This window comes from Chelonia mydas, chromosome 9 (genome assembly GCF_015237465.2).
Source record: "Chelonia mydas isolate rCheMyd1 chromosome 9, rCheMyd1.pri.v2, whole genome shotgun sequence".
Classification (NCBI taxonomy): Eukaryota; Metazoa; Chordata; order Testudines; family Cheloniidae; genus Chelonia; species Chelonia mydas.
Window position 1 is genome coordinate 100,487,068 of NC_057855.1, and position 17,810 is coordinate 100,504,877.

A 17,810-nucleotide genomic window follows, 5' to 3' on the forward strand; every position below is an offset into this window, starting at 1 on the left:
TGCAGCCCTTTGTCCCGCTCCTGGAATTGGGAAACACCCTTGCTGTCTATGGTGAGAACCTGGCAGTGCTCATCTGCGTGAACCCGTTAAGAGTAGTGAATCCAGCCACCTTTTGTTATGTGACCATCTGCTCCAGAAGCACCTCTGTGGGCGAATCACTGTGGCCTGCAGAGCTGTCCTGTGCCTGGCTCCCTTTCTGGAGGAATTCCAGCTGCCTGCAGAGGCAGCTGCACATTCCGTAGTGTGTCTGGCTCCTGGAGGGACGGCTCCATTTCCCAAGGGGGTGGTAAGGCATGAACCCCTGGCTGGCAGCCTCATTGCACTCTCCCTGCTGGAAGGTCACATCTATTCATGGCGTCTCGCCCATCCCGCTTCCCACATGGCGCTAGGAAGCTCCACGTGAGGACAAACCCTGGCTGGGGCCATGCTCTGATGGTGGATGGCTGTGATCCAGGGCCTCTGCTCTGACACCCCTGGCAAATCCCCTGTGTTGAATGGAGGGTGTTCAGAGTGGGGCAAATGGAGCAGAGACCAGGACGGTCAGAGGCTTCCCCCCCCGCAGCACATTCTCTACAGAGCAACAGTTGAACTGAGCACGTGTTAAAAAGTCAGTGTGGTGAAAACTGCACAGTGTCTGGGAGCAAAGGACTGTGCACTCCGGCTTAGGAAAGCACAGTCTATTCGAATCAGTCAGAGAGATGCGTGTGGACCACGGTCCTCTGAGGAGCTGAAGGGTTTAACACGCAAACCGCCTACGACGTACTCCTACAGAAGGACTTGCTGGCCAGTGAGCCACTGAGGGAGGTATTCCTAACCTGCGCTGTCTTTCCTCTGCACTAGCTACACATCATCCGCTGTCAGTAATACATTGGGTGCTTTGTCGGCAGCTGTGGTCCTCACAGGTGGGAGAGGAGGCAGGGCCAGGCAGAGCAAATCCACCTGCCATGCTGTATTCCCATGTCATGGCGCACTGCTCTGCGGCTCAGTGCAGTTGGGGCCAGGGCCAAAAGCCTGTCCGCACACCGCCTGCTAGGGTCTCGCTTCGCTGGCACAGATCTCCCTCTGGTGTGTTTATGGAGAGAGTAGCCAGATTGTCAAATGTTCAGTACCCAGCCTGCTGCACTTTTCTGAAAATCGGGCTCTGGGTAAGTCCAGCACGCCCCTTGTTCCTTCCTGGGCCTGGCTTCAGCCATAAAAGCTGTGTGTGCACCTGCATACTCCGAGGCCTCGGGGGTAGGATGGTTGGTGATTTGGCTGCCCAGTGCACTTGCTAGATGCATCTGCCTATGTGTGATTGCAGGTGTCAGAACTAAGGTCAGCCAGACCCGAACTGCACTGGCTGAATGAATATACAAACCCTCCTTGGGAGGGAGGCCCCCTCTCTCAGCTCCCCCGCTTTGCCAGCGACTTGTTCATTCCCAGCGCCCCTTCTGCTCAGGGTGCACAGCTGACAGTGCACCAACGTGCCTGGGACCAGTGGGTGTAGGGATTGATGGGGGAGTGGGAGAGTCCCTGGGGAGAGGGCTTGGCTTGCTGTTTTCCCTCCTGGAAGGGTTTGTGGTCTGGGGTCATTGGGGTGGGTGGTGGCTTGCTTGTAGAGGGTGGAACATAACTGAATTCATGACTAAACGGGATTCACTACCTGCCTCTGGGCTCACTAACGTCTTTTTTGAGGGCCCATTCTCTGCCAGCTCCAGGTTAGCATGTGCTCACGGTGTGGGGGTGAGGACAGGCTGAAGTGGGACCCCACTCCCTGTCTAGTTCCTGTTATAGATAGAAACTTGCAGCCAGTCTCCCTCCCTTGAAATGCTTCACAGCACTTGACTAAATCTGCTTGTGGAGTGCTGGTCAGGGAGCAGAGTCCTTCCCCTGCGCGCTCCGCATGTGGAAATGTTGGGATGTGGGGAGCTGAAGCAAAGACCTGCAGAGGAGTTTGAAGTGCTCCTCAGCCCTTCCAGGGAAGGTGAAAGGCTCCACCTGGGACTGTACTAGAGAGTGGGTGTAGGCAGAGGGCTCTGGAGCATGGACGATCCCTCAGACACCTGGAGTGGGTGATGAAACATACCTGGCCTTCACCAGTCCATCAAAAAGCTGAGTGAGCCACAATCTTGGGAAGGCCTCCCCTCAACTTGCCAACAGCACCTCTGGAATTGGAGCAGCTCACTCAGGAGGGTGGAGAATGTGTTAGCCTGCTCCAGGGGGCCAACTCTTCCTCAGCGAGCGCCTTCCAGAGTGCATTCAATGAGCAGGTAGCCTGAGAAGGAGTCTGGCACACTGGTACCATTGGTCTCTGGGCTGTGGTTTTGGCACGGCTGCCCTTAGCCCTGTGGGGGCTGGTTGGAGGCCCTGAGATGGCCATTGGCTGGGCGAGAGAACACTGCTCAGCTCCGCAGTGCAAAGGCTGGATGTGTTGCCTGCCCCAGCAAAGACACTTCTGAATTTTGTAACCTCACTTGCAATTGCAGCTCTCAGCTGTTCTGCACTCCTGTCACTAATGCTCACCTGGCTCTGTCTTCTTCCTCTCTCCTCTCTGTCTCTTACTCCCCTCTCTGGCTCTCTGCCCCTTCCTGCGGTCTATGAAATCAGGACTTCCCTGGGTTAAGTGACGATTATTATGGAGCAAAGAACCTGAGTAAGTCTCATTTAAATGCACATCGTTCGCTCTCCATGTCTGGCACTGTGCCTGGGGGGAGGCTGGGATCCAGGCACTGGGAGTGAGTGCTGCTCTTGATGCACAGCACTGCTCGCTCTGAAGGCTTTGCTCTTGGTCCTGAGGCTGTGGGTTCCAATCCCCATCAGTGGAGATGGAGGGGGCTGGGCTCTGGGGGGAGGGAGAACTGCCCCTTGTGCCTGCTCACGTGGAGAGTTAGAATTCCCTAATCCTGCCCTGACTGTGCCCGTCCCTCCAGATTGCAGGGTGAGCTGCTCTGTTTCCTCTTGTTAGACTGATGGTCACAGCTGGAGCTTGGATCCGGCTGACTCCCTGGTTTAATGCCAGCCCAGATGAGTTAGCGTCATGCCTGCCCTGGAGACTGCTGCTGGCATGCAATCAGGGACAAGTGACCTGGCCTGCAGGCACTTCACAAAGCAGGTAGCTGCCTCTTTAAGTGCTACCTGCCTGCTCTCCGTGCCAGGTGCTTGCACATGTACCCTGAGCTGTGGAACTGCTCCTCTTCCTGACTCACTGACTCCCTTTGGGGAGACAATCTTCGCAGCTTCCAGTTAGAGGCCAGCTTTATGCAAGCAGTCCCATGGCTACCCACACCTTAGGGACCAGCGCAGCCCCATGCACCTGGGAGCAGGCAGCCAGGGAGAGGTGCAGGCCAAGTGAGTGACCCAGGTTCTGCGGAGGGGCCGCAGCATTGGAAATGGCCTAAACAAGCAAGGCCCCGAACTCTGTTCCGTCTTGTCAGTGTCTTGTCTCTGTGAGTCTCTCTCCTCCCTCCCACCCCCCGGCTGGTTGGCCCTTGTCAGACTTGCACTTTGCTTTAGGGTTTGTGCTGGTGTATCCATGTGCTACGGCAGCTTCCCTCCTCCACTCCCCCTCCCTGCATGACACCTGGCCCAATGGGGACTCTCAAACTGAAACTTGTCTGGACAGCTGGCAGGGCCCTGCCCCATGCACCACCCCTCTCTGTGTGGGTTTATGCTGTATCCTCAAGGGGGGCCAGTTCCCTGCTCTTGGAGACGATGCAGGATGAGGCCTAGTGCATTACCTGGGGAGGCCATTACTACTGCCAGGGCAGAGCTGTTCACGCTGAGTTGCTTTCCGTTCCTGTGTACTCTGCCCGGGGAAAGGGAACCCAGTTAGCTGTGAGCTCGTGCCTACTGGCTACGGAGAAAGCCCTGCCTCCGGCCTTCACATCTTCTCCCTTTCGCGCTCGTCAGAGTGCCCCAGACATAGTTAACTGGATTTCCTTGTTGAAGCTACTGACTGAAGGACCATGAAATGAACCTCCTACAGTGATGCCCTTCATCTGGAAATGCCAGTTCTAATGCAGGAGTAAGGGATGGGGGCTGAATCTGTGAGAGGAGTCTCGCTGGGTCCACAGGCTGTGCTCGCCCATGCCCTCTACCTGTGTCCTGTGGCCACTAGCATTTGGTGACTGTCTGTCTCCTACCCCATGTGCCCTTCGTGAGTTCCTGGCTGCAGGTGTTCTGAATTGGCGTCTTTTTCTTGTTGGTTTGCAGAGGGCGTGACATCAAACACCAGTGACAGCGAGAGCAGTTCCAGTAAGTGTCTTTCTCTCCTGCTGTCTCTCACCTCTGTGTCTGTGTGTGTGTGTTCTAAGCATTTTCACTCCTCTGTTGTCCCCATGATGTTTCCTGTTCGGAGGCCGATGCTTCCTTTGGCCACTCGAACTGAAGGTCCTAGAGATGCTGTGGCCAGCTCCCTCTCGGGGATGGGAGCTTTTTACCAGGGCCGGTTAGCAGTATCCCTAGTGTCAGCGATGGGATGCAGGGACATGGGTGCCATGAGGTGTTAGGGTTCACTCTTGGACCTGTCCCAGCAGAGGATTCAGCCCCCAAGCACTCTGGCTTTGGGGTGCCCTGTGGCTCCTGTGTCCTGACTTCCAGCCCCTGGGATAACACCCCATAGGTCTTGGAAAGCTTGTGCTCAGAGAGGAAGATCTCTACCAGCTGCTAGCGCTCTGCAGCCCACCTACAGCACAAGCCCTGCAGGGGGACTAACAGCTTCTGCTGCAGCCATAACGCGCATTCTGCCCGAGGCGTCTCTCTCCTCCTGTGACAAAGCAGCAGCTGCACATCTGACGCTTCCAGCTAGGAACTGCTGCTGCCCCACCGTGTCCCCAGTTTGCCCTGCCGGGATGCTCTGAACCAAACATGCTGGTGGTGGTGGTCAGGCAGCTCAGAAGGGCCGAGCACAGAGCCGAAGCAGTGTGTGTAATGAGGGCAGTGTCCCCAGCACCTTTCCTCCCACAAGGCTTCAAACAGCCAGCACCCAGCAGGAAGGGAAATTGGTGCCAGGGATCCAGGGTCTCTGGAGTGTCCCCACAGAGCAGATGGGAGCTGGGGCTTATGGTCTCCCCGCACACGGAGAGGAATGGGTTCCATACAGCTAGCCAGAAAGGATGAATGGCTGAGTTGGTCCTGCCTGGCTCTGAGCCCAGAAAGTGGCTGTTCCAGGTGTCGTTCAGCCCGGTAACCCAGAGAGCAGTCAGGCTGTGGAATAGGACCCTCAAAGCAGATAGCGGCCAGGTTGCCCCTCTGGGCTGGAGGGAGCCATGGGAAGGGGAGGACTCTTGGGCTTTAGGCTGGATCACGGCCTGCAGAAAGAGTGCCCTCTGGTGTTTGCACAAGTGTTCCAGACAAACGGCCATGAAGCAAATGTGTGACCAAGTCATGGGCCAGCTGGGCTTAGAGTGCAGCCCCACCTGCTGGCCACAGACTAGCCTTTGGGTTGGCTGCAGGAGCAGTGTGATGGGAATGGCTCTCGCTCACGTACTGTTGGGTCTCCCTGGGACAGTCGGAATGGAACACCGCCCTGAGGCAGTCCTGGTCAGGAGCAGCACTCCAAGCTGGGACTCTCCTGTGCACTTTGCTGTCCGGTGGGGCGGGCAACCCAGAGGCCTTTGGGGCACTTCTGTGTGTGGTGGCTCCTGGCTGGCTATTGCCTTCATGCTGCTTTCTGGTGGCAAAGGGTTGAGGCAGGAGAGGCCCCTGCAAACACTTACCTGCTTCTCCCTGGCTCTATTCCAGAAGGACAAGAGGACACTATCCTGTCATATGAACCAGTGACACGGCAAGAAAGTAAGTATGGGATGAGGTCTGGAGTGTGCGGTGTTCTTGAGTCCCAGCTCTACAGCGTGTGGTGGTGTTGAGAAGTGTCTACACACAGCCAGTGGACACTGCTCATGACATGCCTCTTTGGTAAATGGCAAACGCTTGAAACGCTGGCTCTGAAACCGCCATTGCTAAAAATGTAACACCCTCTGCCCTGCGCCAGGCCAGCCCTCTCTGCTCTGCCGTTCCAGAGCCTTGGGTCCTTCTTGTACCAAGTGCCCACCTTCACCACAGGCCACCCACACACTCTGTCTGATTCATGCCCAGCCATACCGCACCTCGTGACTGCATCGGGTTGAGTGCCGGGGCCAGAGGCTGGGAGAGCTCATTTCTTTTTAAAGCACCTAGCACATTGTTGGTGCTTCATCTGTACCAACTCAAGGCAGCTACTCACCCGCGAGCTGCCAGCTTGCTGGTTCCTCAGCCAGAGAGTAGCGCGTCACAATCTCCAGACACAAGTGGTGTAAGTGCCAGCAGCATGCCTGTGGAGAAGAGGTGCACTCCTCCCCTGCAGCTTGCGGGCCACTGTTCACCATGATCCCGGCTGGGAGGTCAGCCTCCCGCACTTGTCTGAGCGGCTGTGATGGAAGGGCTTGGGAAGAGGGGTGTGTTGAGGCAACAATTCGGGTGCTCTAACGGAGGAGCGAACATGGAAGTGCATGTGGACGCACATAGGAGAAGAGGTAATAAGCACTATTGTGTTCTGCACCATTTGCCTCTTTGTGAGTGTTGCTGATGCGCTCTGTGGGCTGAGCCCAAAGACAAGTCCCTGGAAGCTGTTTCCGTGTGCATGGAAAAGGTGTCCTTGTTCTAGAATGAGAAGGGTTCTGTCCTTGGGTAGACTTGGAGCTTTGCTAAGCTTAGTCCCCACTGCAGGAAAAGGGCCTTCAGTATTTCCACAGACCACAAGCGTGAGTGCTGTGTGAATGGCCTTGGTGTATTGACCACAAGTATTCTGGAGCCACATGGCCCACTCCAGGCTTCAGCAAGTGTGGGAGCAGCTACTGGGATCAGAGACTCAGCCTCAGGGTCGTGGCTTTTCTTGTTTCCAGTTCACTATGCGAGGCCAGTGATCATCCTGGGGCCAATGAAAGACCGAGTCAACGATGACCTCATCTCCGAGTTTCCACACAAGTTTGGCTCCTGTGTGCCACGTAAGTGTTGGTGTTTGTGTGTGTCTCTGGGGTTGTGAGTTAGTGACCCAGTGCAGCTCTGGGCAGCCGCCGTTTCTCCTGCCTGCTGCATCTGAGCCATGTGGTGGCGAAGAGAGGCAAGGTAGGGTTGCTGTCGGTGCGGGCTGAGCTTTGGAGGAGGGAAGGTGCCTGGTTGCGGTGGGCTCTGTCTCATGAAGCCCCCCTCTCTTTCAGACACTACCAGGCCTCGGCGTGAGAATGAGGTGGATGGGCAGGACTATCACTTTGTTGTATCCCGAGAACAGATGGAGAAAGATATTCAGGACAACAAGTTCATAGAGGCTGGGCAGTTCAATGACAATCTCTATGGGACCAGTATCCAGTCGGTGCGGGCAGTTGCAGAGAGAGTGAGTGTAAATGTGGAGGCAGTGACACTGCTCCAGGGAAGCCCACAGCTCACCCAAATGATTTCTGACCCTCTCGCGCCTGCATCCATTGTCGATGTAACTGTATGTGCAGCAAGAGCCAATTGGACAAGGATTCCTGCCAAGCCATGTGGCCTTGTTCCGGAACCCCAGACTGCCCGGTGCTCTGCCGCTAAACCCACCCCCCTCCCCAGGCAGGAGTCCTGCAGAACTCAGGCCTCCTAAGCCACTGGGCTACCAAGGCCACCATTAGCAGCACCCGTGCCTGCTGTATCTTCACAAGCACGGATGCAAGGGTTCTTTGCAGTGGGTAGAACAACAGAAACGCTCTGTGCTCAGAGCATGGCAGAGCCCATTGCTGGTTTGTAAACAATGTCCTGAATGTTGAACAGAAGCCCCCGTCCCTTCTCCTGGGTGCTGCCACCTGCCCAAGTTGGGGGCCCATGCTGGGGTTCGGCATATTCCATCCCTCGTCCTCCTGCTCCAGGCTGCTTTCAGAGAGGGAAAGCCAGAGGTAGGTGTGACTGAATGACGCTGGTCCCCTCTTGTGCCCTGCCAGGGGAAGCACTGCATCCTGGACGTGTCTGGCAACGCCATCAAGAGGTTGCAGCAAGCACAACTTTACTCTATTGCCATTTTCATCAAGCCAAAATCCATTGAAGCTCTCATGTAAGTGCATATTTGCCACCTACCCCTTGGGTGTGCTATCTGCAGGGACCAGGAGCCTGCACTCCTGCTGCTTCTAATTCAGAAAAGGGGTGGGGGAAAGGCTGCTACTGTCGCGGTCATAGAATCACAGAAATGTCAGGCTGGAAGGTACCACAAGAGATCATCTAGTTCAGCCCCCTGCACTGAGGCAGGACCAGAGATACTTAAGAGCATCCTTGACAGGTGTTTGTCCAACCTGTTGTTAAAAATCTCCAATGAAGGGATTCCATGACTTTCCTTGGGATCCTATTCCAGAACTTAACTATCCTCTGAATTAGAAAGTTTTCTCAGTGGAGAGAGGTAAATAGCGGTGTCCCCCAGTCATGGGACCAGTCCTATTCAACATGTTCATAAATGATCTGGAGAAAGGGGTAAACAGTGAGGTGGCAAAGTTTGCAGACAATACAAAATTACTCAAAATAGTTACGTTCAAAGCTGACTCCGAAGAGTTACAAAGGGATCTCACAGAACGGAGTGACTAGGCATCAAAATGGCAGATGAAATTTAGGTAGATAAACATGAAGTAATGCACATTGGAAAACATAATCCCAATTATACATACACAATGATGGGGTCTAAACTAGCTGTTACCACTCAAGAAAGAGATCGTGGAGTCACTGTGGATGGTTCTCTGAAAACATCTGTTCAATGTGCAGCAGCAATCAAAAAAGCGAACAGAATGTTAGGAACCAATAGGAAAGGGATAGATAATAAAACGAAAATGTCATATTGCCTCTCTATAAATCCATGGTACGCCCACATCTTGAATACTGCGTGTAGATCTCTGCGCCCCATCTCAAAAAAGATATATTAGATGTGGAAAAGGTGCAGAGAAGGGCAACAAAAATGATGAGGGGTATGGAACAGCTTCCGTATGAGGAGAGATTAAAAGCTTGGGGCTGTGCAGCTCAGAAATGAGATGGCTCAGAGGGGTGTGATGGAGGTCTATACAGTCATGACTGGTGTGGAGACAGTGAATCAGGAAGGGTCATTTTCTCCTCCTCATAACACATGAACAAGGGGTCACCAATGGATTCAATAGGCAACAGTTTACAACAAACATAAGGAAGTACTTCACTCAAAGCACAGTCAACCTGTGGAACTCCTTGCCAGGGGATGTGAAAGCCAAAACTATAACTTGTATAATTCAATAAAAGTACAATTCACAAAAGAATTGGATAAATTCATGGAGGATAGCTCAATCAATGGCTATTAGCCCAAGATGGTCAAGGATGCAACCCCATGCTCTGGGTGTCCCTAGTCTCTGACTCCCAGAAGTTGGGATTGGATGATGGGATGGACCACTCAATAAATTGCCCTGTTGTGTTCATTCCCTCTGAAGTATCTGGCACCAGCTACTCTCAGAAGACAGGATACTGGACTAGATGGACCATTGGTCTAAGTACAGCCATCTTTATGTTTGTACATTCTGAAAGTTTTTCTGAAATTTTCCTTGCTGCAGTTTAAGACCATCGCTACTTAACCGATGGACATGGAGAACAATTGATCTCCGTCCTCTTTGTAATATCCCTTCACATACTTGAAGATTGTTACCAGGATCTCCATTAGTCATCTTTTCTTAAGACTAAACAAACCCAGTTTGTTCAACCTTTCTTCACAGATCAGGTTTTCTAGCCCTTTTATCATTTTGTTGCTCTACTCTGGACGCTCTCTAATTTGTCCACATTTTTTTTAAGGTATTGTGCCCAAAACTGGGCAGAGTACTCCAGTTAAGGTCTCACAGAGCCATGTAATCCAGGCCAGTTACTTACCATGTCTTTCTTATGACCTTAGCTTTTTTCACAACCACATCACATTGACTTGTGTTCAATTAGTGATCCAACCCCCGGATCCTTTTCAGCAGTGATACCACCTACCCAGTTATAACTATTTTGTAATTGTCCATTTGGTTTTTCCTTCCGAAGTGTAATACTTTACACTTTTCTTTACTGAATTTTTCTTGTTGATTTCAAATTAGTTCTCCAGTTTGCAACGGTCCTTTTGAATTCTAATCCTGTCCTTCAAAGTGCTTGCAGCCCCTCCACGCTTGGTGTCATCTGCAGATTTTTATGAGCATATTTTACTCTCCATTATCAAAGTCATTAATGAAAATATTGGGGCTGACCCTTGCAGGACTCCACTGCATATGTCCCTCCCAGTTTGACAGTGAACCATTGAATGTGGTGTTTCAACCAGTAGTACACCTATCTTATATTTAATTTCATTTATACCACATTTCCCTAGTTTGCTTTTGAGAGTGTCATCTGAGAGAGTGTGCCAAGTGTCTTACTAAAATCAGGATATATCACTTGTACTGCTTTCCCCTATCCACTAGGCCAGGTACCCCATCAAAGGAAATTAGGTTGGTTTAGCATGATTTGTTCTTGATAATATAACCCCATAATTGTCTAGGTGCTTACAAATCGATTTGTTATAGTATATACCCCGGTATCGAAGATAAGGTCATTGACTACTCTATACTTCCCTGGGTCCTCTTTGTTCCCCCCTTTAAAGACAGGTACTATGTTTGCCCTTCTTCGGTCGTCTGGGATCTCACAAGTCCGCCATGAGTTCTAGAAGATAATTGCAAATGGTTCCAAGTTTGCTTTAGCTGGTTCCTAAAGTACCCTTGGGTGAATTTCATCAGGCCCTGCTGACTTGAATACAGCTAGCTTATCTAAATATTCTTTAACCTGATCTTTTCCTATTTTGTCTTGTTCCTTCTCCATTGTTTTTAATATTAATTGTGTTAATTATCTGGTTGTAGTTTACCTTTTTAGTGAAGACTGAATCAAAATAGGCAATTAATACCTCGGCTTTCTTCACATCCTTTGTTAGCTCTCTTTACCCATTAAGTAGAGAACTTACACTTTCCTTCACCTTTCTTTGCTCCTAATGTATTTAAAGAACCTCTTCTTTCTGCCTTTTATGTCCCTTGCTAGGTGTAACTCATTTTGTGCTTTAGCCTTTCTGATTTTGTCGCTACAGGTTTGTGCTATTCTTTTGTACTCTTCATCCGTGTTTCCAGTTTTTGTAGGATTCCTCTTTTCAGGTCATTAGAGAGCTCCTGATGGAGTCATCATGACCTTCTCCTGTTTTTTCTGTCTTTCCTTCCCGTTGGGATAGCCTGCTGTTGTGCCTTAAATATTGTCTCCTTGACAAGCTGCCAGCTCTCCTCAACTCCTTTGTCCCTTTAGATTTTTTTTCCCATGGGACCTTATCTACCAGTTGTCTGAGTTTGTCCTTTGTGCTTATTCTGCTGCTCTCACTCCTTCCTTTCCTTGAAATCATGAAATCTGTCCTTCAACTAGTGTCCTGTGGGTGCTCTGCTTCAGGGGCGCCTGTACCTTGCATCAGAGATTTTTGCTAGCAATGCTCCCACACCCTTGTGCCCTGTGCGGAAAGTATAAAGGGCTGCGTGGACAAACAGCCCTCAGTCTGACCATGTCTACTGGGTGCATGTTCTCTTTAATGGTGAATTTAGCAGTTAGTTAGTATATAGTTAGTTCTTTGGTAGTGTTTTATAGTTCTTGGAACAGTTGTTCCCTTTTTTTCAATTTTTTAAAAGTATTTTATAGATATAAAATCTTTGCCTATTTTTGCTTATTTTGCTCAGGGATGCTGGGCTCCCTGGGATTTAAAAGGCGCTTCTCTCACTGCAAGGCTGTCCTGACCAGCGACGGGCGTTCTTAATGCCTCTGCTGTTTGGGAGACGCTCAGTGACCGCAGCAGAAGTATTGGAAACAAGTGTTATCTATAAAAGTAAATCATAATGTGCATTCTAGAACCTACACTTACGGCACTAGCTGCTTTTCTCTCTTACAGAGCAATGGTCACTCAAAGTCCTTCCAGTGTTTTACACTCAGGCTTTGCTAGGGTCTTAAATAAGTCACACTGTCAGCTTGCCTCCTTGATGAAAGATCCCAGGTGCCTGTCTGCACCTCCAGGTAGAACAATCCACTGCCCTTATTTCTAAGCAGGACACCCCCTGCTGACAGTCTTTTCTCTGTACACTCCTTTCTGGTGGATTGTGAAATCTCTTCATCAGCATCTGGCTCCGTGTGCAAATAGGCCTAAATTGGCAGACACAACGCACAATGGCGAGATAAGGAGATAAGCATCTGTTACCGCGTGCCTGAAAGGAACCTGTCCGAAACATGTCACCTCCTGGTTACCTGTCTCTTAAAAACATAATTTTCAGTATAGACACACAACTCCTTAAATATGATCCATCCATCCATTTCACAGTGACTGATGACCAGTGGGCTATTGGCTCTCTACAGAGACCTCAGACACCATCCTTTTGCAAATTATATCCAACCCATGGAATCTCTGTAAAACTGTGACTCCTCTGTGCCCTCTGCTAGTTTGCACTACAAGGTTCTGGGGTCACATGGACTGCAGCAGAAGGCTGGGGATTGCCTGGGCTTCCCAGCATACCTCTGTTTTTTGGGTGAAGATGTTGGTGCTGGAAGGAATTGCTGGAGCTGGAGTTGTATTGCATAGAGCAGCAAGAGAGCATGTGAAGTCAGATACGTTACCCAGTCTCTTGCAACAGAATTCTGTGGGGGCTGCACAGGGCCTAGCTCACCGATGCATGGAGGGTTCCCAGCACTGGTGGTGGCAGTAGCTTTTGGCTTGTTGTTTTAAGTAAAAAGAAACACATTCAGACTGTTCTCATCCATGCCTGGCAGGGAGATGAACCGAAGACAGACGTATGAACAAGCCAACAAGGTCTTTGACAAAGCCATGAAACTGGAGCAGGAGTTTGGAGAGTATTTTACAGGTAAGAGTCCTGGATGGGCAGGAATGACCCCATTAGCACCACCTTGCTGTCAGGGTCATGGGAAATTGTCCTGCCCCTCCGAAAACAAAAGAAGCAAGAAATGGATACGAGTCTGTGAATGTGGCTTCATGAAGGGGTCCTTCAGCTATCCGGAGGTAATGGCAAACCTGCCCTGGAGACGCAGAGGGAGGCAGCCATACAGGATTCTCTGAAATGCTGAAGGCAGCAAGGAGAAAGGGGGCCACTAAACAAGCAAGACTTACGAATGCTGCTGAAGGGCTGCATGGGACCATGGATTTCAGCACATGAGGGCAGGGAGCACTAGAGAGAGAAGGACCATTTAAAAGAGTTGAAGGATGAAATTAGGACTTGACGGGTGAAGACTGAACTGCTTTTTACAGTCTGTCTTCAAGAAAAGCATGGCAGCTTGGCTGCTCAGGAAGAGCAGGAGCATTTGCTGAAGGGCCAGTAAGGGAGTACTTGGCAACTTGTGCCTCCACAGATCAGCTGCCCAGCGCAGCAGGTGTTCTCATGCGTTAAGGAAAATAGTGGACATGCTGTACCACACAATTATTTCTGGAAAATAATGGGCAGCTTTGGAGGCACCAAGGTTGAAGGGGAGCAAACGGGTTACCAGCTTGACAGGAAAGGAGTGATCCCACCAGTTGCCATTTCGTATGCCTGACTGCTACCCTAGGAACTTTCTCAGCCAAAACACCTGGCAGAGGAGGAGTTCAGGGTAGAATGGGCCAGTTGCTGGGAGGTTAAAACCCTCCCCAGAATATTGTCCTTTCACAAAGGTGAGCAGGAGAAGCCCAAGGAATTCCCAGTGCTTTTGGGGTTGCTTTTTGATACGCTCATGCCAACAGCTGGGGGAAATGTAGGCAAGGCACACTGTGTCTTTATTTGCTACCAACAGACAGTTTCATGCAAAAAATAAGTTCAAATTGGCTCATTGAGCTGAAAACTTGGGTAAAACCCATAAACAGGGTGCCGATAACTGGGAGCATCTCAAGGAGAGAGAGGTGCCTCTTTGGGAGCAGCAGAGGCTGGGGTTAGGCAGACCTTATTTAGTGATCATGGAGACAGGGTGAGCAGCACATGGGTGACATTCCCGGGTGACATTCCAGGAGGCTGGAAACATGGACAGGAAATAATGGAATGGGATTCTGCTGGGCAGGGGAACCCTGGGGAGCGGGAATGGCAGAGTGAGCCCTGCAGCAATAAGGGAGAGCAGATTAGATTATTTTGAAATGTAAGATGGCTGCAAAAGAGCCACTGTGATTCTGGGCTGCATGTAGAAAGGCCTCGTGTCATGGATCGTGGAGGGGGGATGGGCTGCCTGTCTGTAGGGCTCTGGTGTGATGTGGGAGCCAGAAAAATTAACAAATTGTGAGGAGTCTAACAAAAAGCGACAAAATGATCTGGGGGCTGGAGCAAATGAGTTCTGAGGAGAGAAAAAGCCAAATCTGCCTGGTTTCATTAAGCGTCGAGCCCAACTCAAAACGGCAAAACCAATCACCTACAGTTAAGTGAAGGTAACAACAACAGGGAGGGGTTGTGATCCCCTAGGGTGATATCAGAGAAATAAAATGGGATTGCAAAAGGGAAAACACATGCTGTGAACTTGAAACTTTTGGGTAGTGAGATGTGCTTGGCTGGGGAATCCTCTCCCAGGAAGCCCCAAGAACTTCTCCCCTTGGGAGCTGGAAACTAAACTAGGTCCCTGGACCTGCTGGAAGCTGTACTGAGTCCCTCTTTATGAAAGTGCCTGCAGCTCCTGCTCAAAGGTTGATGAAGTAATGGACACGGAGCTCCCAAAGGCCCTGTACCTAGTGTGTGTTAATGAAATTGTCTGAAAAGTTGATTCCCAGCCCATTGTTGAGACACTAGTTGGTACTTTGTTCACATGAGAATATGCCACCCTGAGATCAGCATGAGCTCTCCCTAGAATTAATCTGCTTGGAGGTTCTCTGTGTCCTTCAATCTCCACGTCCCTGTTTGCCTGTTATTCACCTAGTGCAAATCCAGAACTACTTACAGGATTCGCTCGGGTCTGCCGGCAGCTCTGCCACACCGTCCCCTCCCATCCCTCTGGCCGGCTTGCTCCCCTAGCCGGGCAAGGACTTGAACACAGCCCGTGCAGGTGTGGGGCAGTGCTGCCTGATGTTGACTGACTGGCTTGTTCTTTCCCCTTTTAGCCATTGTACAAGGAGACTCTCTGGAAGAGATATACAACAAAATCAAACAGATCATTGAGGACCAGTCTGGGCACTACATCTGGGTCCCATCCTCTGAGAAACTCTGAAGACTTCCCCCATCAACTTCCTTGTGAGCAGATGTCTGAAATCCCTCCCTCACCTATGCCCCAAGGGGGGGGACATGAATACTTCTCCCGCCCCCCTTTTTAGATCGTCGCAAGATTGAGTTTTCTAGTCCTGTTTCTTTTTGTTGGGATGAATCAATCTCGCTTACCACGTGACTGTCCCCACCATTCCTGCATGGACCTTCCCGCTGCTCCATTAGAGACAGATGAGATCCCATTCAAGTCGTTTTTTATTATTATTAAAACTTAACCCAAGAAGCGAGATGGGAGGAGGCGGCTGAGGACTTATGTAAAGAACGACTGAAACAATGGATTTTTTGAAAATAAGCTAGGACTGGAGCTTCCGGGGGCATTTCTCCAAGCATGTGTCACTGCCTTGTAGCTCTGAACAGTACAACAGAAAGCATTTTATTTATCTGTATATGTAATTTATATATAATACATAAAGATATTATATATATATTATATATATGTGGACTAGAAAACCTGAGGGACCTCCTAAAATGGTACTATATTATTGCAAGGATCTTTTGAATTATTGTATCCCAGTCACTGGGCACGGGAAGTCCCACTCTGGTCAAGAAGAGATTTGAAACGGTACTGGATGCTTCGGATGCTTCTCACATCTGGTCAGGTTTCTGAGAACCAAAGCCCAGATCTTTGGGGTAGATCAGAGGAACTGGGATGCTGTGTGCGTGCAGAGGGGGCCAAGGGTCCAGAATAACCTGTAGCCGCTGATCTGAGTGAAACAAAGACCCAGGCTGAGCAGGAGGTTGCAGAGCGAGAGAGAACGGATAAGACGTTATTAAATTGCACATTGTTTTACACACCACCTAATGTGTTTGCATGAGAGGTTTCCTTTTTGTTCTATTTTTTTAAGCAGATGTTAAACCAAAACCATATTGTGGTGTTGTGTCAGCTTTTTTATTAGAATTTTCTCATGTTAATAATGACCTGTGGGTATAAAATCCATTTTTTTAACTTATTTTTTAAGATGGTTACCTTGTAAATAGAATCCAGACCCAGGGTGTCATAGTTAGGAAATAATCTACAGACCATATGGAATGAGCAAGCCGGCTGATCTGTGCTGCTGCCGGAACACTTCCATGTGGATGCAGCAAATGCCATCCATCTGGTCTCCCTGGGGCCCTTAGACTGGATTTGAATTGGGTATGTTATATGGTGAGGGAATTCCAGTCTTCCTCATGGAAGCACACTGGAATTCCCCTCTGCTGCTGGAAGAAGACCACAGCTGTCCCTGGGATGGAAGCTCACATCTTCCCAAATGAATAATGGAATTTAATACAGAGTTCAGAATTTTAGTAACCGTGAAAACTGCCATTTCCCCTGCAAGGGGTGAGGACCTTCACTGTGGAGCAGCTGTGCATGCAATGCAGCAGTGCCCCTTCCTGAGTCCCTGGGACTCAGAGCTTGGCAGACAGTGCTTGTTCACCTCTTCTGTTTAATATTTCTACTACTGACAAGTGTCTGCATAAAGCCTGTTCTGAAGTTTGGGATCCACTTTCAGAAAGTCTTAGCTTTGCAGTCTGTTGGGTATGGAAATACAGACAGAATTGTACCATTATGCTGTTTTATCAAGAGATCTTGTGACCAGGTGAGTGGTGTAAGACCACAGACAGGTAGTCTTCCTTGGACTGAGAGGCTGCTGCTTTTGAGAAGCTCAGGTGTGTGCATTCGAATATGGCTCCACCTCAGGAAAAAGAGCTTCCAAAAGGATTTGTGGATTTTCCAATCTAGATTTTGTTTTTCAAGTATCCCTAATTCTAGTGCAAGAGCCCTCTCCTCTGCAGGGAAAAACGTAAACATTCTCCATGCCACATTCCTGTCTATCAGAGCAACGGAGGTCACCATAAAAATGTGAGCAGGTATGTCTTCCTCCTTTCCATGTGGTGACAGTTGGATGCTACAGAAGGAAACCAAGGTTGCTGACCTAACCTAATAGGATCAGACCACTGCTGTTTCCAGCTAGACAACACCGTACTAACGCTGTCCACTCCCTGGGGTGATAGATAGCTGTTTGTGTCAGTGTGTTTTGTGCAGTGGCCTCAGTTTTAAATATGAGTGAGGACCGCTGTAAGTTTGTAGAGGTACATTCTGGTAAGTGAGACGCTATTCCTTCGGTGACGGTTGTCAGTCGCTGGAGACCAAAAGGGATTTGGCAATCCTGTGAGACTAAAGCAATGCTGCAAAGCTCATTGATGGTACTACTGCTGTTAAGAAGTGGCGCTAAAGGAGAGAGGACTGCTGTTGAGCTAGAGTCTCTCAATGGGAGGAGATTCTGGCCACGGACCGATGTCTAGTATTTATAGCTACTGCCTGCTCTGTTGGTTCTGCTCTGGGTGCCACAAGCCCCATTCTCTGGAGAGCTGGCATAAGTGAAATAGGAGCAAGTACCTAAGATGCTAGTCACAAGGTTCTAGTTCCTTTACTTTCTTCTAAGAGCCTGTCTCCCTCTCTTCTAGTCACATGGAGAAAAAGGTCAGCGTACTCCATGGCATAGGTGAGAGTATCCAATCAGTCATGACACTAGTTGGTTACCAGTGTTTCTTCCAAGGAGACATATATTTTTAATAAACAGAGAGTTGCAATGAGCTCTGACTCAGAAA

General features: G+C 49.9%; 1 protein-coding gene across 1 annotated transcript in view; it reads left to right on the forward strand.

Annotated features, from left to right (window-relative positions):
* Window positions 1–17,795, forward strand: part of DLG3 (discs large MAGUK scaffold protein 3) — a 177,184-nt gene extending 159,389 nt beyond the window's left edge. Inside the window, 7 exon segments of the mRNA XM_043522989.1 lie at window positions 4,192–4,233; window positions 5,722–5,772; window positions 6,858–6,959; window positions 7,173–7,345; window positions 7,923–8,032; window positions 12,766–12,857; window positions 15,059–17,795. Of these exon segments, the coding sequence (XP_043378924.1) occupies window positions 4,192–4,233; window positions 5,722–5,772; window positions 6,858–6,959; window positions 7,173–7,345; window positions 7,923–8,032; window positions 12,766–12,857; window positions 15,059–15,165 (677 nt within the window). The 3' untranslated portion in view covers window positions 15,166–17,795.
* The last annotated feature ends 15 nt before the right edge of the window (window positions 17,796–17,810 follow it).